We start from the raw sequence: 15,903 nt of genomic DNA on the forward strand, positions 1-15,903 counted from the left end.
CAGCATATGCCAGGCCAACTTCTCACACCAGCTATCTCGTTCTTGATCAGGAACCTCATCCTGCAATCGTTTTAGTTCCTCCCATGTATCGGCCATGGCTAACGTCATGCTGAGCTCAGTTCTTTCTTGGCTTTTTCCAGTATAAATATGCATTCTTGTTCTGCACAAAACCGGGCAACTTCATCTGCGTAATTATTTCCCAAGGAAACAAAATCACTCCCCTTGCTATGTGCTGAACATTTGACAACTGCAATTTCCTTCGGACATTGTAACGCTTCCAACAACTGTCTCACATATTCCCCGTTTCTTATGGGCCAACCTGAAGATGTCATGAACCCTCTCTGTGACCATAACTGTCCGAAATCATGAACCACACCAAACCCGTACTGACTGTCAGTATAAATCGTTATCCGAATCTGATCAGCAGCCAAACAGGCATGGGTCAAAGCAATGATTTCAGCTACCTGTGCGAAGTGTACTCCTTCTAAACAAGTAGCTTCAACCTTTCCTGTGATGGTACATACAGCAAATGCTGCTCTTAATCGACCAACATCTTCTCTAAGACATGAACCGTCCACAAAGAAAATTTCATCAGGATCAGGGAGCGGTTCATCAACAATGTCTGGTCTCGGTTTGGTGCATAGTTCAGTCACATCGATACAATCATGATTCTCACAATCATCACCATCTGCATTTGGAATAGGCATCAATGTTGCGGGATTCAGAACAGAACACCTCTTCAAAGTCACATTTTCTGCAGCAAGTATAACTTGCTCATAACGTGTCAATCAATTATTTGAGAGGTGCTGTGTTTTGGTCCTCGTCATCAACAGTTCAACAGAATGTGGCACATAAACTGTAAGTGGATGTCCCATTACAATACTCTTGCATCTTTCGATACTGACACCTGTTGCAGCAATGGATTTGAGACATTCGGGCAACGCAGAAGCTACTGGATCTAAAGTAGCTGAAAAATAGGCAACTGGTCTACGGACACCTCCATGGTTCTGAGTCAGAACTGACGATGCACAACCTTCTCTCTCGCAACAGAACAATGTGAATGCCTTGTTGTAATCAGGCATCCCCAAAGCTGGAGTGCTACACAGGGCTTCTCTCAGCCTCAAAAATGACATCAAACAGTCATTGTCCCATGGTACCAGATCACTCACATCCTTGTGCGTCAGCCGTTGCAAAGGCTTCGCTTCAAAGGAGAAGTTGGGAATCCATTGGCGACAGTAACCAACCATTCCCAAAAACATTCTGACTTCTCTCTGAGTGGTGGGCACAGGCATGTTCATAATAGCCTCAATGCGATCTGGTGACACCTTTCCCCTGCCCTTCTCAATTCTGTGACCCAAATACTGCACTTCACTCAGACAGTACTGCAATTTATTCGGGGACACCTTGTGTCCATTCTCAGCCAAATGATTCAGTAAAGCAATGGTATCAATTCTGCAAGCATCTTCTGTTTCTGAGGCAACGAGCAAATCATCAATGTATTGCACCCGAATAGAGTTCTGCGGCAACACAAGACCTTCAAGATTCTTCTGCAGGATCTGATTAAAGCTCGATGGACTCTCTGTATACCCCTGGGGGATACGACACCATGTTAACACACGGTTCTCCAGCCGGAAAGCAAAAAGAAATTGGCTTTCCTCTTGGAGTGGGATCGAGAAGAATGCCTGGCACAGATCAATCACGCTAAACCACTCAGCTTCACATGGAATTTGAAACAGTATCACAGATGGATTCGGTACCACCGGACAACATGGAACAACTATCGTGTTGACCTTTCGCAGGTCTTGTACGATCCTAAATTTCCCACTTGGTTTCTGTTGTCCCATGATAGATGAATTACATGGGCTACCCATAATCTCTTTCAGAATTCCCTGCTTGATCATAGACTCAATTACAGGCTTGATCCCTGCAATAGTCTCAGGTGACAAATTATACTGGGGTGTCCTAGGGAACTCTACATTCGGCTTGACCTGAATCTTCACTAGCTCTACACCTTTGATCAATCCGATCTCTTCTCTACTGAAGTCCCACACATCAAGTGAGACAGAGTCCCTCAAATCAAGAGGAAGTTCCTCCACTGTCAGTGCTGGGTACATTTCTATGCACACATGCTGATTTGCAACCTTAAAGGTCGCGTCATCATCTCTTGTCTGTACTTCAACTGCCTTCGGTGTACAATAGATGGTGCAATTCAATTTGCACAACAGATCTCTCCCTAACAGGCAAACTGGACTCGAGTCGCACACCACGAACTGGTGTTGATCTCAGAATGTTCCTATTCTCACAGGAATTGGCTCTGTCAATGGGCTAGTCAATTTCTTATTTGCTACGCCAACAACTTGGATCGATTGTCCTGAGAGGGGTAGGTTGGGGGATACTGCTGATCTCACAGTAGACTGGGTAGCACCAGTGTCAACCAAAAAGGTGGTAGGGTGACCATCCACATCTGCTTCTACAAATGGTCTCCTCTGGTCTACCTCCAAGACTGCTCCAAGTGGGCAGTCTTCCTCCCCTCTCAGGCACCGTCATGCCAACGGGTCTGGACCAAACTCCTCACTCCCTTCGTACAAAGGCACCTGTTGATAAGTTCTGACTCCCTGCTGAACAGTTTGAACCCTGGGTAGCTGAGGAACTTGCACCTGCAGACTACTAGTCCCCCCTTTGACCATCCTAGGTCTAGTCACTGTGGGAACTACTTCAGGTACAGGTACCTGAGTTATCTCTACTTCTTGCTGCACCTGATTCATTGGGTTCAAAGGACGCTCGCGTTTCCAATGTCCAACCTGGTGACAAAGATGACACGCGGTGGTCTTTTTCAATATTGCCACATCCATCCCTGTCTTGGGATCAACTGACTTTGGTCTTCCCTGATTCGGGACATTCTGATTTCCTCCTTGGTTATTTCCCTGCTTCCTTCCTAACGTCCCTCCACCTGACTGAGCTTGAACCGTTTGCATCTGGACGAGCATCAACGTATCCTTCAATTTCCTGTGCTTCGATTCTATGTCATCAATACAGCACCTGGCATACCGTTAGATCTCATCTACAGATTTATTCTGCCAGCAAATCAGATGTTGCTGAATCATAAGACTAACCTCTGGTCTCAACCCCAACACAAACTTTGAAACAAACTTTCCCATGTATTTAGTCTCTAAGGCATCCATTCCGCTGTACTGCTTAAAGGTCTGCAAGAGTCTTTCATAATACTCATGCACTGTCTCCTTTGGTTCTTGCACTGTCCGATCTATCTTAACCCAATCAATATCCTGAGGTGAAATTTTGGACTTTAGCCATGTGATCACTTGCCCAAACTTCTTCATAACTATGGGTGACGGACCATTCGAAACAGGATCTCTTTCGGGCTCTGAAGTTGGCCATTCAACAGCAATTTTACATGTGGACCATAAATCGCCTGGAACCACAATGTCAAACAATGTATTCAAGTCAATTCACAACACTGAGATCTTGACAAACCGGTCAACCTGCTTATACCACTCGACGGGCTTCTCCCGCAAGCGGGGCAAATCGTTCATAAATGCAGCCAAACCGCCCCTACTCCAAGGCACATGCACGTATCCTCTATTCTGTACTTCTCGTAAAGGGAAATTTCGTACATCCACCATCCCCCCACCTGGAGGTGGCGTTTCTCCTATCATCCTTTTAGAACTCTTCTTCTTAGACCACCTTTCTTCCCATTTGTCAAGCATGATCCATGCACGCATTGCTATAATCAAATCCTTGATATGGGACCTCAATCCCATGACCCTCTTCTCTTCCAATTCTTGGTCGCTATACTGCAACCTATGACTTCCCTGCAACGGCTTTGTTTTGGACAGATCCACATCGTAACTTTTGGCCAATTCTGACAATTTCTCATGCGCAGTTCTTGCCTTGCGAGTCACATCCTTCGCTACAAAAAGTAACTCATCTTGCTCATACAAGTATACCCTTTCAAGAGGCAAATTTCCACTTATTATCTCATCTACTTCTGCTTTCAACCTTACAACATCTAACATTCTCCCTTTCAAGGCTCCCTTCAGTATCTCTCGACAAGCTGCCCCATTCCGTTCATCGTACTCGCATTCCTGTTCTTGAGGTCTAATCCCTTCTGTCATACTCCTGGAAACGGAACGATTTCCTAAATTGCCTTGTTCACTTTCTACAGTTCTCTCACTCTGATTCTGATTCCTCACTGGCGATGCCCACATCCGCAAATCTGATCTTGACTCAACCAAAGACCTCGGTCTCACTGACCTTGCATCCACCTGTCCCCTAGAGGAGTCTGCGGTGGCTGGCAATGGCGTGCTGCATTCTATAGGTTTTGGAGTCTGCTCCATTCCACTCCCTGATCCATTTCCCTCAGCCATACTCCTCGCTCCTACAGGTGACTGTACTAGACTCCCAACTCTCTCTTGATCTGGGTCGTAAACTGAGACAATGGGTCCAATGGTAACCGGTACCTTGAGAGCATCTGGTAACCTCACACCTCTCCCAACCTCTGTGCTTACTACGGGCTGATTTTTTGTGCCCTCAGTTCCCGTCGAGATCTTCCCTCCTACTCTCACCTCTGACTGAGTCTGTGATCCACTAGTCTCTTCTGCTTGAGCCGACTTCCCTTCATGAGGATCTGGATTGTATGGAGGTGGTCTCTCAGACAACAACCTCTCTACTAGACTGTCATCTGTATCACTGTCATCGTCATCCACACTCTTTGCCTTAGCGCTGTCTGTCTTTACCAGTAACGGGTACAACCTGTCTCCCTCTATCGTTTCTACTCACCACCTTTTCTCTTGTGCATCCCACCTCGCATCCTGTAATGCCTTAATTGACTTCTTCACCCTTTCTTGACTTCGATCTCTTTTCCTGTCATGCGCTGCTCTGATCCACGCATGCAATGCCTCAAACTGAGTTGGTCTCGGCAAAGGTCGTAACGGAGACATTACAGATGTCAACTGATACAGTACTTCCAACCTGAAGGAGCCATATTGTGGGAAAGCCAATTCTCCCTCGCCCTGGGTCATTTTATGCCAATTTTCAAGCCAAATTATACTATGCAATCCTACATTTCTTGCTATATAATGCGCCGGAGTATCCTCGGGAGCGGCTTCTTCTCCCCCTCGAGTAACCACATGTTTATCACCACTACATAAATCTCGAAAAACCTTAAAACATTTCATGGTTTACAAATTTTCAATCGCACACAATGTTTTCGTTCACTTCCTGATGTCAATCCACCAATAGCAGCGCGACTCACACCAACCGACCTATCGCAGCACGACCCCTTCTGACGTCATGCTTCCTCCGCTCGCAGCAGTTCCCCTCCTTCACAATTCGCGTCTCACCCTTGCATTCATCCCATTCACACACTGAAGTAATTATCTGTCCACGAAACAACCGGACAATCACTTCTCTGACTGTCTCCGACAGTCTCTCGAAATTGTCGACTTCAACTGGCAACTGTCTGTTCGCAAAACGACTGAACAATCGCCTCAACTGATAGGTTTCAATCACTCAATGTTCCATATACAACAACCCGTGACCAGCGTCGGATACTCATGCACTCGCACATTCGCTCCCCCTATCTTGGTCTGGGTAATCAATGACGTCTCACGATCCCCTTTCGGTGGTCAACAAAATCTACCTTGGGTGTCTTCTACACCACAATCACTTAAGCTACTCGTCGAGCCTAAGATTTTCCCGGGCTGCGCGCGCTCACAGCCTGATCTCACAATCACTCAACACTCACTCAACACTCACTCCAACTCCGCAAGACATCACACATTCAAATCAACCCCGCAATCTACAAAACATCTCACCCTATTCATACTCACTCCTCCACGAACTGCTGCTGTCCGCCGCACTGCTACTCTCCATCAATCTCCATCAGCCGTCGTCGTCCGCCGCTCACCATCCGATGGGTCACCATCACTTGACTTCTATGGGCCTCTAAAAATCTCTTATCTTAATCTAGATCTCCCCTCACTATCAGAGATAACCATTTTACTCTGCTACCAACTGTTAGGACCGGATTCTTGCCTACCTGGTTCCCTCCAAGAATCCTCTCAGGTCGCCAGGATCTTTTTATCTGATAAATAGTGTAGAGGAAATTCATTCCTTAATACATAATTACCAAAATCAAATCTCATTTCAAAAAGGACCACTGACTCCAAATCTAAAGTTTGTAAGATTTTATTACAACCAAAAATAACTGCACATACAGACACCTTAGCACAAGGTGAAGAAGATAAATGGCCACTAAAACAAACACAAGTCTCATGCGACTCAAAACAAAAAGAATAACCAACTCTAAAAGCATAATAAATGCAATGGTTAAACCAATGTCTACATTAGGAATCATTAGCCTAAAAAGGAAAACAGTTAGTCTATCCCTACTCTATCTCTAAGGTGACATCCCTACTTAACATTTCCCTCCCAGGCAAGAGAGTAAAAAGGTGTCAGAAGTGAAGACTTCATTAGAAGTACATTCACTTAGTCAGAGCTCGTTCTAAGATGCTCCTTCTAGCTTCCCATCTATACCTCAACTGCTCAACCCTCAGGGCACTGTCCCTAGTACAAAATCCCCAAAACGTAGAACACGCCCTTCGGCACACCTCTTTAACCAGGTCTTCTCCCAGTACTTTTCCAACGAAACTTGTACTCCAACCAACGACGGTTAGCTTGACCTTGGGTCCCAGGCACCTTCTTCGCTGAAAGTATCATCTGTAAATTCCAATGTACTCCCCTGTTGGCTTCTTGTACCATCCTAACTCCTAAAACAAAGACCTAGTCTCTCTAACGAGCTAAATGTCCTTGCACCTGCAACAGAAACATGGGAACGAGAAACGTTCTCTTCTCTAAGATTTTCCATTCTCCTGAAACCCAAAGCCTTTACCAAGGGAAATCATTTTCAGCCTACAACGTTAGCTAACGTTAGCTAACATAAGAAATGAACAGGCCTTTCTCTTTAAATGTATATGTGATCAGGCCTTTACACTGTTAAACACACTCCTAAATCACACTTTAAGCATTAGTTCATTATTCTTTTTATGCGTGAATAAGCAGACTACACGTGCAACTTTAACATAGCACACGTTTAACCTAACACATTGCCTTACATTAAAATCAAACATTATGCATTTACTAAATACATTGCAATGATCTACGACATTTCTAAAACACCTATGTTAAACGGTCCTAGTGATACATTTCTATGTCACACCTAAACTACTTCGAATAATATGTGGGTGCGGACTAACAGTGAATATTATGCACCCCTACAAATTTCAGAATATCGTGGCGCTCTATCAATAGGTCCTCTTGTGCTGGTTGAATCACTTTCCTTGATCAAATCTAAGCTGATTCCACTGGTTAAATATTGTGTTTAACATGGATTTCCTGGAGAAAAGGTATGGATTGAGTCAGCTGTACCCTTCACCTTACCTACCCTTGTCCCCAACACACAGGTAGAACGACTGGGAAGACAGGAACATATCGAAAGCAGAAAATCAAATCAGGGCTTTCCTTCAGCTTTTTCTCAAAGAGTTGTGTGCTTTTTACTCTTGAGAGGAAAACATGAAGTACAAACACAACCCAGGCATGTTATTAGGTTATTAACTTTAGTCTCTCTGTGCCAGAAGAGTGAAAGTTCAAAAGCAATTCTGGTACGTAGGATAAAACAATGTTTCAGACTAAGTTAGAGGCAGCTCAGCACATTGAAAACTCATTAAGTATGGTTGGCAGAACGATTTAACACAGAAAACTATTTCAAAGACATTAATGTGCGTATCTACATTATTGTCTTCCAGTTGTTATGCTTGTACAACATGAGAGCTCCTAGAACCTCAAAAGGCAATATCACATGGATTGTCACTTCACACCCCTACAACTCTGGATTGAGGTCTGAATTATCTTCCAACTTCTCAGACGTTCCGAGTCGTGCCCTGGCCTCATACTTGTGGGTGTCATTTCATAGCTCTCCTCATGGCAGTTTCCAACTGATAATGAATGAATGAAACAATACATTGGGATTAAAAAGCTATGAAACTGCATATATATCCTGGCTGATAATATCAATTTGTACTATAGTAACTAGGGGCCAATTTATCAAGGGCTTGTGTTGCCCTTACGTCATCCAAGGTGACGTTAGGGAAACGCAAGTCCTAAAGTGAGATGTAGTATGCCACGCAGAGCCACCTTGCCTGTAGCAACGCAAAGGCAGCCCATGTCACAGCCGCGTGTTACAATGCTTTCAGTGGAGCTCTGGGGTTCCCACGTATCCACATCCAACCATGATTTTTGGCACTTTCCCAGTTTTACTAACACTAGCAAACCTGGGAATGCATCAAAATGGTACTCCTTCCCAGCAGATGTGTAACGAGGAGATATATGTTTATTTCTTCTTGTTTTTTCCACTTTCTACATGGGCTGCATTTTGCAGAACACATAGAAAGAGGAAAAAGCCTCAGAAGACTGTGTTTGTGCAGGAAACCTTTCCTGCACAAAGAAAATCCTGGGTGTAATGCAGGCATCCTTACACCATGGTGCAAGAATACCTGTGTTGCCGCATGGCAGCCGCAAGGACGCCAGTACAGAGGGCGAACAGACATGCACCATATCTTAGCAGATATGGTGCATTCCTACCTTCTCAATTTAATACAGCGCAGCAAACTGGCTTGCTATGTTGTATTGCACAAATATTAGTAAATATGTCTCTAGATTGCTATAGTAATCTTTTGCCTCACCCACCTTCTAATCATTTTCAAGCTACTGGTAAAGATTCCTACCACCACTTTACACAAGACACAGTCATATGAACAGTAACATTCAATCCTGTCAAACTACACAGACCTGTATCTTTGGACATGAGTGTATGTCCTAGGATGCCACTGCTCCCGCCTCCCACAGTTAAAATATTAGAACAGTATTCCTTCAGTCTATCTGACCAAGCACTGATATCAATGAATAATTGTCAATGCTACGTACAGGGGTGCGTTTATGGACCAATGCGTGATGTCATCGGTGATCCATGGGTTGCTCGGTAGACAGCCAGCCATAATAGGATCATGCGGCAGGTACTGCTCACAAAACTTCGGGAACCTGTAAATTGGGCACAAGAAACATGGTATACAAAAATGTAAGTATCAATCCACATATATGTATGTTTTGTGCATCACCCACGGTCTTAAGTAAGCCTTATCACGAACAGTCAATGGGAAAACCGGAGACTCTACAAAATTCTGCAGCTGTACCTTTTGAAATCAAGAATCTTTATATTTTTCTTTCCAAGTACCTTTTGAATTGCAGATAGTATTTTTGCATGTTTATAGATTTCTGGGTTATTTGTCAAGCATCATATGCCCCACAGACTAGTCTAAAGAACTGAAATGACTTAGTGTAACAACTCTGTAGTTATCATTCAAACATATAATTTGCAGTGGAAACTAAGTGTTGCTAAGCGAGTGTGAGCTGCTAATCAATCAAACGCTTGCTGGAGGAGGAGAATTTTCAGAGCTTTAAAAGTTTCCCGAGCCTGGCATGGTCTTACTATTTTCTTATGGCCAGATGTACAAACGTTTAGCGATTCGGCAAACAGTCATAGGGCCAGATGCACGACCCTTCCAATTTGCGAGAAGCATATTGCATCAATTTGCGGCTCACAATTTTGCGACTCGCAAATTGGAATTCGTAACAGGCTCTCAGATACTGTTTGATCTTCCTAAAGGGGTCCCAAATTGCCTGCCTCATCAATTTTCATGAGGCAGGTGCAAGTGGGACCCCATTGGGAATGGCTAGCACTCTAAGGGATGGTGGCCTGCTGGGGTCAGCAGACCACCATGTCTATGACTGCTTTTGAAATAAAGCAGTTTTTTTTAAAATGCAGCCTGTTTTCCTTCAAGAAAAATGTGATGCATTTAAAAAAGAAAAATGATATGTTTCTGTTTCAGGGCATACCTATTTTGCGGTCACAAACGGGCCGATTGCCCATTTGCGACCGCAAAAAAACGGTTGTACATCTGGCCCTCAATCCCTAGTTTAGCAACTCCAAATTCCGAATCACTATGAGTGACTTCCTAGTTGTGATTCAGTATTTGTATGTATTAAGCATTTGCAAATTTGACAAGTCGCATAATTTAATTTTTGCATGTGCAAATTACCACCAACTTGAAACAGGTTCTACTTTGGTGTATATAACCAGCCCAAAAATGTATCAGAACCTTTCACAAAGGCATTTTTGAATGTGTTGGCGGGGAGGATTCAGGCTGTTTTGAAGAGAAGGGGACAGGAAAGGATTTTTAAGGTTAAGATAACCTTTTTTGAAGAGACAGAGGTGAAGATCTGTGACAAATATTGGCTAGTAGTTAGGTTATTGTAGATCTAATTGCTGATTTAGAACCACTTTTAGAAAGACCGACAGACAGAAGTAATGCAATCCCACCCAGTGCACAAGTGCATACACTTTTTAGCTTCTAAATATTACCAGGGAGTAATTGCAGTAGCAGGGGGAGTTTTACAAAGTACATTACCCCATTTCTTAGTAGATTTTGAATCTGAAGTTCTTACAAATTAATAAGTATATATATTTTTCATGCTCGCCATCTGCAAATGAGTTCTTATACTGTAATCATTAAAATAGCCACTTACTCAACATACAGGTTGTGAGTGACACTTCCTGTGTATTTAAAGACCTTGCAGACAATTCTCCTGGCATTACTTCTGAATATGAAATTTTCTGAGACAGTGGGGATTTTTAATCTCCTTTCTGGAGATGTCTTGGTGATGGATTTTGGGGAAAGATTTACTAAGAATTCACGCAAAGCAGTGTAGGAATGTAACTTCCTGCGTGAAAGGAAGAGTGCTGCAAAGTCAAATTTTTACAAAGATATAGCTCTCTCCCAGTGGTGGCGCACTTGTGGCTGCATAACGCCGACATAGGCACTGTTGCGCCATGTTGCAGCGGTGCCTGCATTATGGGCAGGATTGTTTATGTGCAGGAAGGGATACAATCCATTATGAAAACAATCCAAGAAGGCATTTCCCTCTTTCTATGTCTGATGCAGAATGCTCACAGAGGAACGTGCAGCCCATAACGATAAGCTATTTGGGAAAATCTCATTCAATGTCCTGGTGCAATAGTGCCTGCAGTGGCGCTAGGCTGCCGAATTGGCGCCAGCACAGGGGAAATGGAAAGTAATGCACTGTGTTGGATAAATGTAGTTAATGCCTACCCTTTCCCTGTGGCGCAGGGCAGCACTGCAAGGTAACTTTCTGCACTGACCTGTGCCCCCATTTCGGTAAACATGCCCCTAAGTGTCATAATTAATTATTAGTGCAACACGTATGGAGAAATTGATACAAGGGTCGAGACAAGAGAGACGGAAAGGAATGCAGTGAAGATTGAGAGCGACAAGGAAACTAGAGCAAAGAGGAAAGATGAAGGAGGAAAAGAAAATGACAAGGGGGCATATGTATCAAAAAACATATTTGCGATTCTCAAATAGCGATTTTTTGAGAACCGCTATTTGAGAATTGCAAAACGGGATGTATTTAAAAAATCGCGCATATTTTGCGAATTCTTAATGTTCCTTAATTGCGATTAGCAAATTGCGTATTCGCAATTAAGAAATACCTTCCCATTCATTCCTATGGGCCAGGAATGAATGGGAAGTCATTCTCAAATTGCGAATAATTTCAAAGGTGCAAGGGTGTCATGATGACACCTTGATGCACCCCTGAAATGAGCATGTGTGCGCATATGGCGCACATACATGCCATAAGGGCATGAATGTGCGCCACATGGCACCTAGAAAAATGCCAAAAAGTGCATTTTTGTAAGAATTTGCAAAATACCACCAACTTGAAGTTGGTGGTAATTTGCGATTTCTTAAGGAGAAATCGCACAACTTGGGTGCTTGTTACATAGCATTTAAGGAATCGCAATTTGCGATTCCTTAAATGCTTACGCAAAATTAAGGAATTGCAAAATTAGCGATTCCTTATTTGTGTGATGTGAAAAAGGCTCAAACATCGCGTTTTGCGATTTTGTATTGGCAAACGCTGTTTTCTTGTGAATCGCAGTGTTTGCGAATACAAAATCGCTTGATACATATGCCCCTAGGTCAAGTAACAAACAAAATCATAATTTGAACTATTGTAATTTCAGCCTTGGGGAAAGCAGAAGCTTAAAGACCTATGTGTTCAATGAAGAGAGTGAAAAACTGCAATCAGCACTATTCCAAAGTACTCCACAATACCACAGGTCATTACTAAAGGTCCTGTAAGTGAGCTACAAATACTTGCTGAAGGAGGCCGCACAGCCTTCAGCCATTACTTTTGTGTTGCCAAACAGTCCAAAATTCAATTCCTTCATATGTGATGCATAGTGGCACATTCTTCACAGTGGTTCACATAGCAAACAGATTGGATAATGTATGAAAACTATTAGATGTGCCTTTCTGCACACTGCACTGATTCACACAAGTTGAATTGTTTTAAATGCACTATACTGGTTGGTGTACAGGAACACTGGTCTGATTAATCTGTATGCTGATTAATGCTGGGTAAGATACTGATACACTGATGAGGCACATTGGTTTGCGTGACAAAGCATACAGTTTAAGGTTTGAGTTCCGAATATACCGGTATATATCAACAGCACACTGCTTTGTATCTTTAGTTCACAATACCGGTTGGTTGGCATACTCAATTGGTTTTTCTTCATAACTGTTAGACCTGGCACCATTGACGTGGGTCTCCCTTCCATTTTTACTGTTGCCTCATGTGTTTTTGCTGGTTATAGATGCTTTGGGCACTGTGCCACTGCTGTTCAGTGCCACAGTCCAAGTGTTCCCTATGGTAAATTGATGTATGGATTAGTGACTCCATGATTGGCTCCATTGGTTTACTTGTCAGACCCTAGTACAGTGCACTGCGTGTGCTGAAGGCTTGTAACCAATGCTGCTGGTGGGCTTGCAGCACTGATTGTGCCACTCACCGGAGCAGCTTGTAAAGTGTGTCTCATGTCTGCCATTGCAGAGCCTGTTTGCAGTCTGGTACTGCCATGCTGACTGGGCAAGTGCATCCACTTGCCAATCCCTAAACCTTCCCTTTTATAGATATTAGTCACCCCTATGGTAGGCCCAAGGGCAGGGTGCATTGTAGGTAAAAGGTAGGACATGCCCTGGTGTGTGTGGCATGTCCTAATAGTGAATTACAGCCATTTTCGTTTTTCACTATTGCACGGCTATCTGTTCTCCATAGGCCAGAATGGGCAGTTTGATTATTACATTTTATAATCCTAACTGACTCAGGGAACATGGTAAAAATTCGAGTTTAGTATGCCTGAACTCAGAATGGTAAAATACATATTTTAGTGAAGTTGGTTTTAACATTCCATGTTTGAAAATGCCACTTTTTGAAAGTAGGCATTTTCTTGTCTAACCATCCACCTGCCTCTGCTAGGCTGTGTATTCCTTGTCTGGAGTTTGAGTGACAGGGGCTGGGGGATTCCAGGAGACAGGGTGAGTCAGCACAAGGCTGAATAGAGAGATCTGAATCTAGATGGGTTGGAGGGGTTGCACCTGGGACCTGAATAGGGTTGGGCCTTCCCTCCACAATGCTGGCTCCACCTCCTGTGGTGTGTCTGATGTCCCTGCCCTTCACTGTGAAAGGAAAGTAGGAGACATGTCAACAAAGTGCTCCAAGACTGACCAGAACTGGTTTGAACTAGGCAAAGGCCTCTCTGCCTTCAGAGAACAAAGAGGAAAGGAGTATAAATGTTGGGACCCAGACCCAAGAACTTTAGATCACTTCTGGGAATCAAGACAAATCTTTGCTGAGGAGAAGAACCAGGAAGCTGAACGAGGAGACTACCCATGTGCTGTGTGTTTGGGGGTTGACCTGCAGTGGTTGCTTCATTACCAAAGAGAAGAGAAAAGGACTGAGTGTGCTTTCTATCAACTTGAAGAAGAATCTCCAAGGGCTTGAACTAGAGCTTGCCTCCTGCCTGAAGTCTCAGGGTTACAAGACTTCACCAACCAGCTCCCCCCTGAATTCCCTTGCTGGGAATTGAAGTGCCTGCTGTTGCGCTGGGCCTTCTGAGGGACTGCGTATCCCTGGGTGCAGGAAGCGCGACGCAACAATGAGAAGCGTGTCGCCGCCGCAGCCGCTGTCATCGCATTGCTGAGGAAGCGAGCCGCCGCTGTCCTCATCGCATCACCGAAGCGCGGCGCATCGCCGGAGAAGCGGGACGCTACCACAGAGGTCATCGGAGAAGATCGTCATAGGGCCTGTCGCGGCTCCAAAGATCATCGAGTCGCCGCACGGCCGTCGGGCGTGCACGCATTACACCAACGTTGTCGCATGGCAACCAAGACGCCATTTTGTCGCATCGCACCGGAGAAGAGTATCGCATCGATGTGCTAGCGTGTCGCATCGCACCGGAGAGCAGTAAGAAACCGACGCATCAACTCCCCACACAGTAAGGAAGCGAGTATCAACTCCCCTGCGCAGCAGTAAGGAACCGACGCATCCACTCCCCTGCATGTAAGTAACCGTCACATCACCTTCCCTGCAACCCTTTTGGTTTCTTTGTGCTACGCATCTAAGCTACATTGAGAGTAAAGTGTCGCATTTACAACTTGAGAGAACTGAGCTATTTTATAACATTTGAGAGACTATTTTTGAGTACAGTATTGTGGATTTTTGTCGTTTGGTCTTGTGTTAAGTCTATATAAAAATACTTATTTTTATAATACAACCTGTGTGGTGTCCATTTGTAGTTTTGTCACTGTATTACTGTATGTGTTCACAAATGCTTTACACACTGCCTCTGAGATAAGCCTGCCTGCTCGTGTCAAGCTACCAAGGGGGTGAGCAGGGGGTATTTTAGGAGTGTAGCCCGTTACCCTGACTAGACGCAAGGGTCCCTATTTGTCACAGGTACCTACCTATGCCAACTAGAGACACCCAAATCTAACAATATCTAATTAAATACTATGGTTTGCATGCATATTCTAGTGCTGTGCATGGGTAATACACAGATACACACATCTAACTTATTAGCTGAGCTTCATAATGTATTGGTTTTCTCCCATACTATACTCATTGTATTCATAGCATACTGACTGACGTGCATATCTTATTGATTTCCGAGAGTAACATTTGTGTGTCAATGTTTATTGAATAGCTTCATATATATACTATATTGGTTAACTGTTGTAATGTTCTGGTCTTTGTGTCTAATATATTCAACTGATTATTTAGTCTATTTGTTTGAAAGCATTTCATTCATAATAGAATGGTACACTCACATAATTGCAAGTTTGTATGCATAATACACTGTTGTTTTGTAACAAAAAGAGCAAACCTTAAATGGAGGCTAGTGGTTCTGCACCTCACATTAGTTTCCCAAATTCCAAGTTCCTGCACACTGAAACCGCGGCACCAGCCGTTACGTGATGCAGCTGCAAGTGGGTCTGCACCAGGAAAAGAAGTCTAAGATACTCTTGTAATTTGAAAAGTCTTGATTTCCAATTCCAAAGACACATTAAGTTTAGCCAAAGCATTTCGTTCTCTCCCTGAGAACTTCATCAGGGCCAAAAGTAGAATTCAATGCGGACTGTCGCACATTGAATTCTACTTTTGGCCCTGTTGAAGTTCTCAGAGAGAGAACGAAACGGGTTGGCTGAACTTCATGTGTCATTAACACTTGAAATAAACACACACTTGCAACTGCACTGTTGTTTTGTAATATACTGCTTTGTAAATGTGATATATTGGTTGTAGTGTACAGTCTATCAGTTTGAAAGCATTCCATGCTGGTTTGCATGCATGCCATACTTGTTCCAATACAAATAAAGGCTGGTTTACATTTATACCATACTGATT

The 15,903-nt window shown here is 43.7% G+C and overlaps 1 protein-coding gene across 1 annotated transcript in view; it reads right to left on the minus strand.

Annotated features, from left to right (window-relative positions):
* Positions 1–15,903, minus strand: part of RGS11 (regulator of G protein signaling 11) — a 1,592,422-nt gene that overhangs the window by 566,900 nt on the left and 1,009,619 nt on the right. The window contains exon 12 of the mRNA XM_085632193.1: positions 9,001–9,114. Within this exon, the coding sequence (XP_085488319.1) occupies positions 9,001–9,114 (114 nt within the window). The remainder of the gene's footprint in view (positions 1–9,000; positions 9,115–15,903) is intronic.

The sequence above is a fragment of the Triturus cristatus genome, chromosome 10 (genome assembly GCF_964204655.1).
Source record: "Triturus cristatus chromosome 10, aTriCri1.1, whole genome shotgun sequence".
Taxonomy (NCBI): domain Eukaryota; kingdom Metazoa; phylum Chordata; class Amphibia; order Caudata; family Salamandridae; genus Triturus; species Triturus cristatus.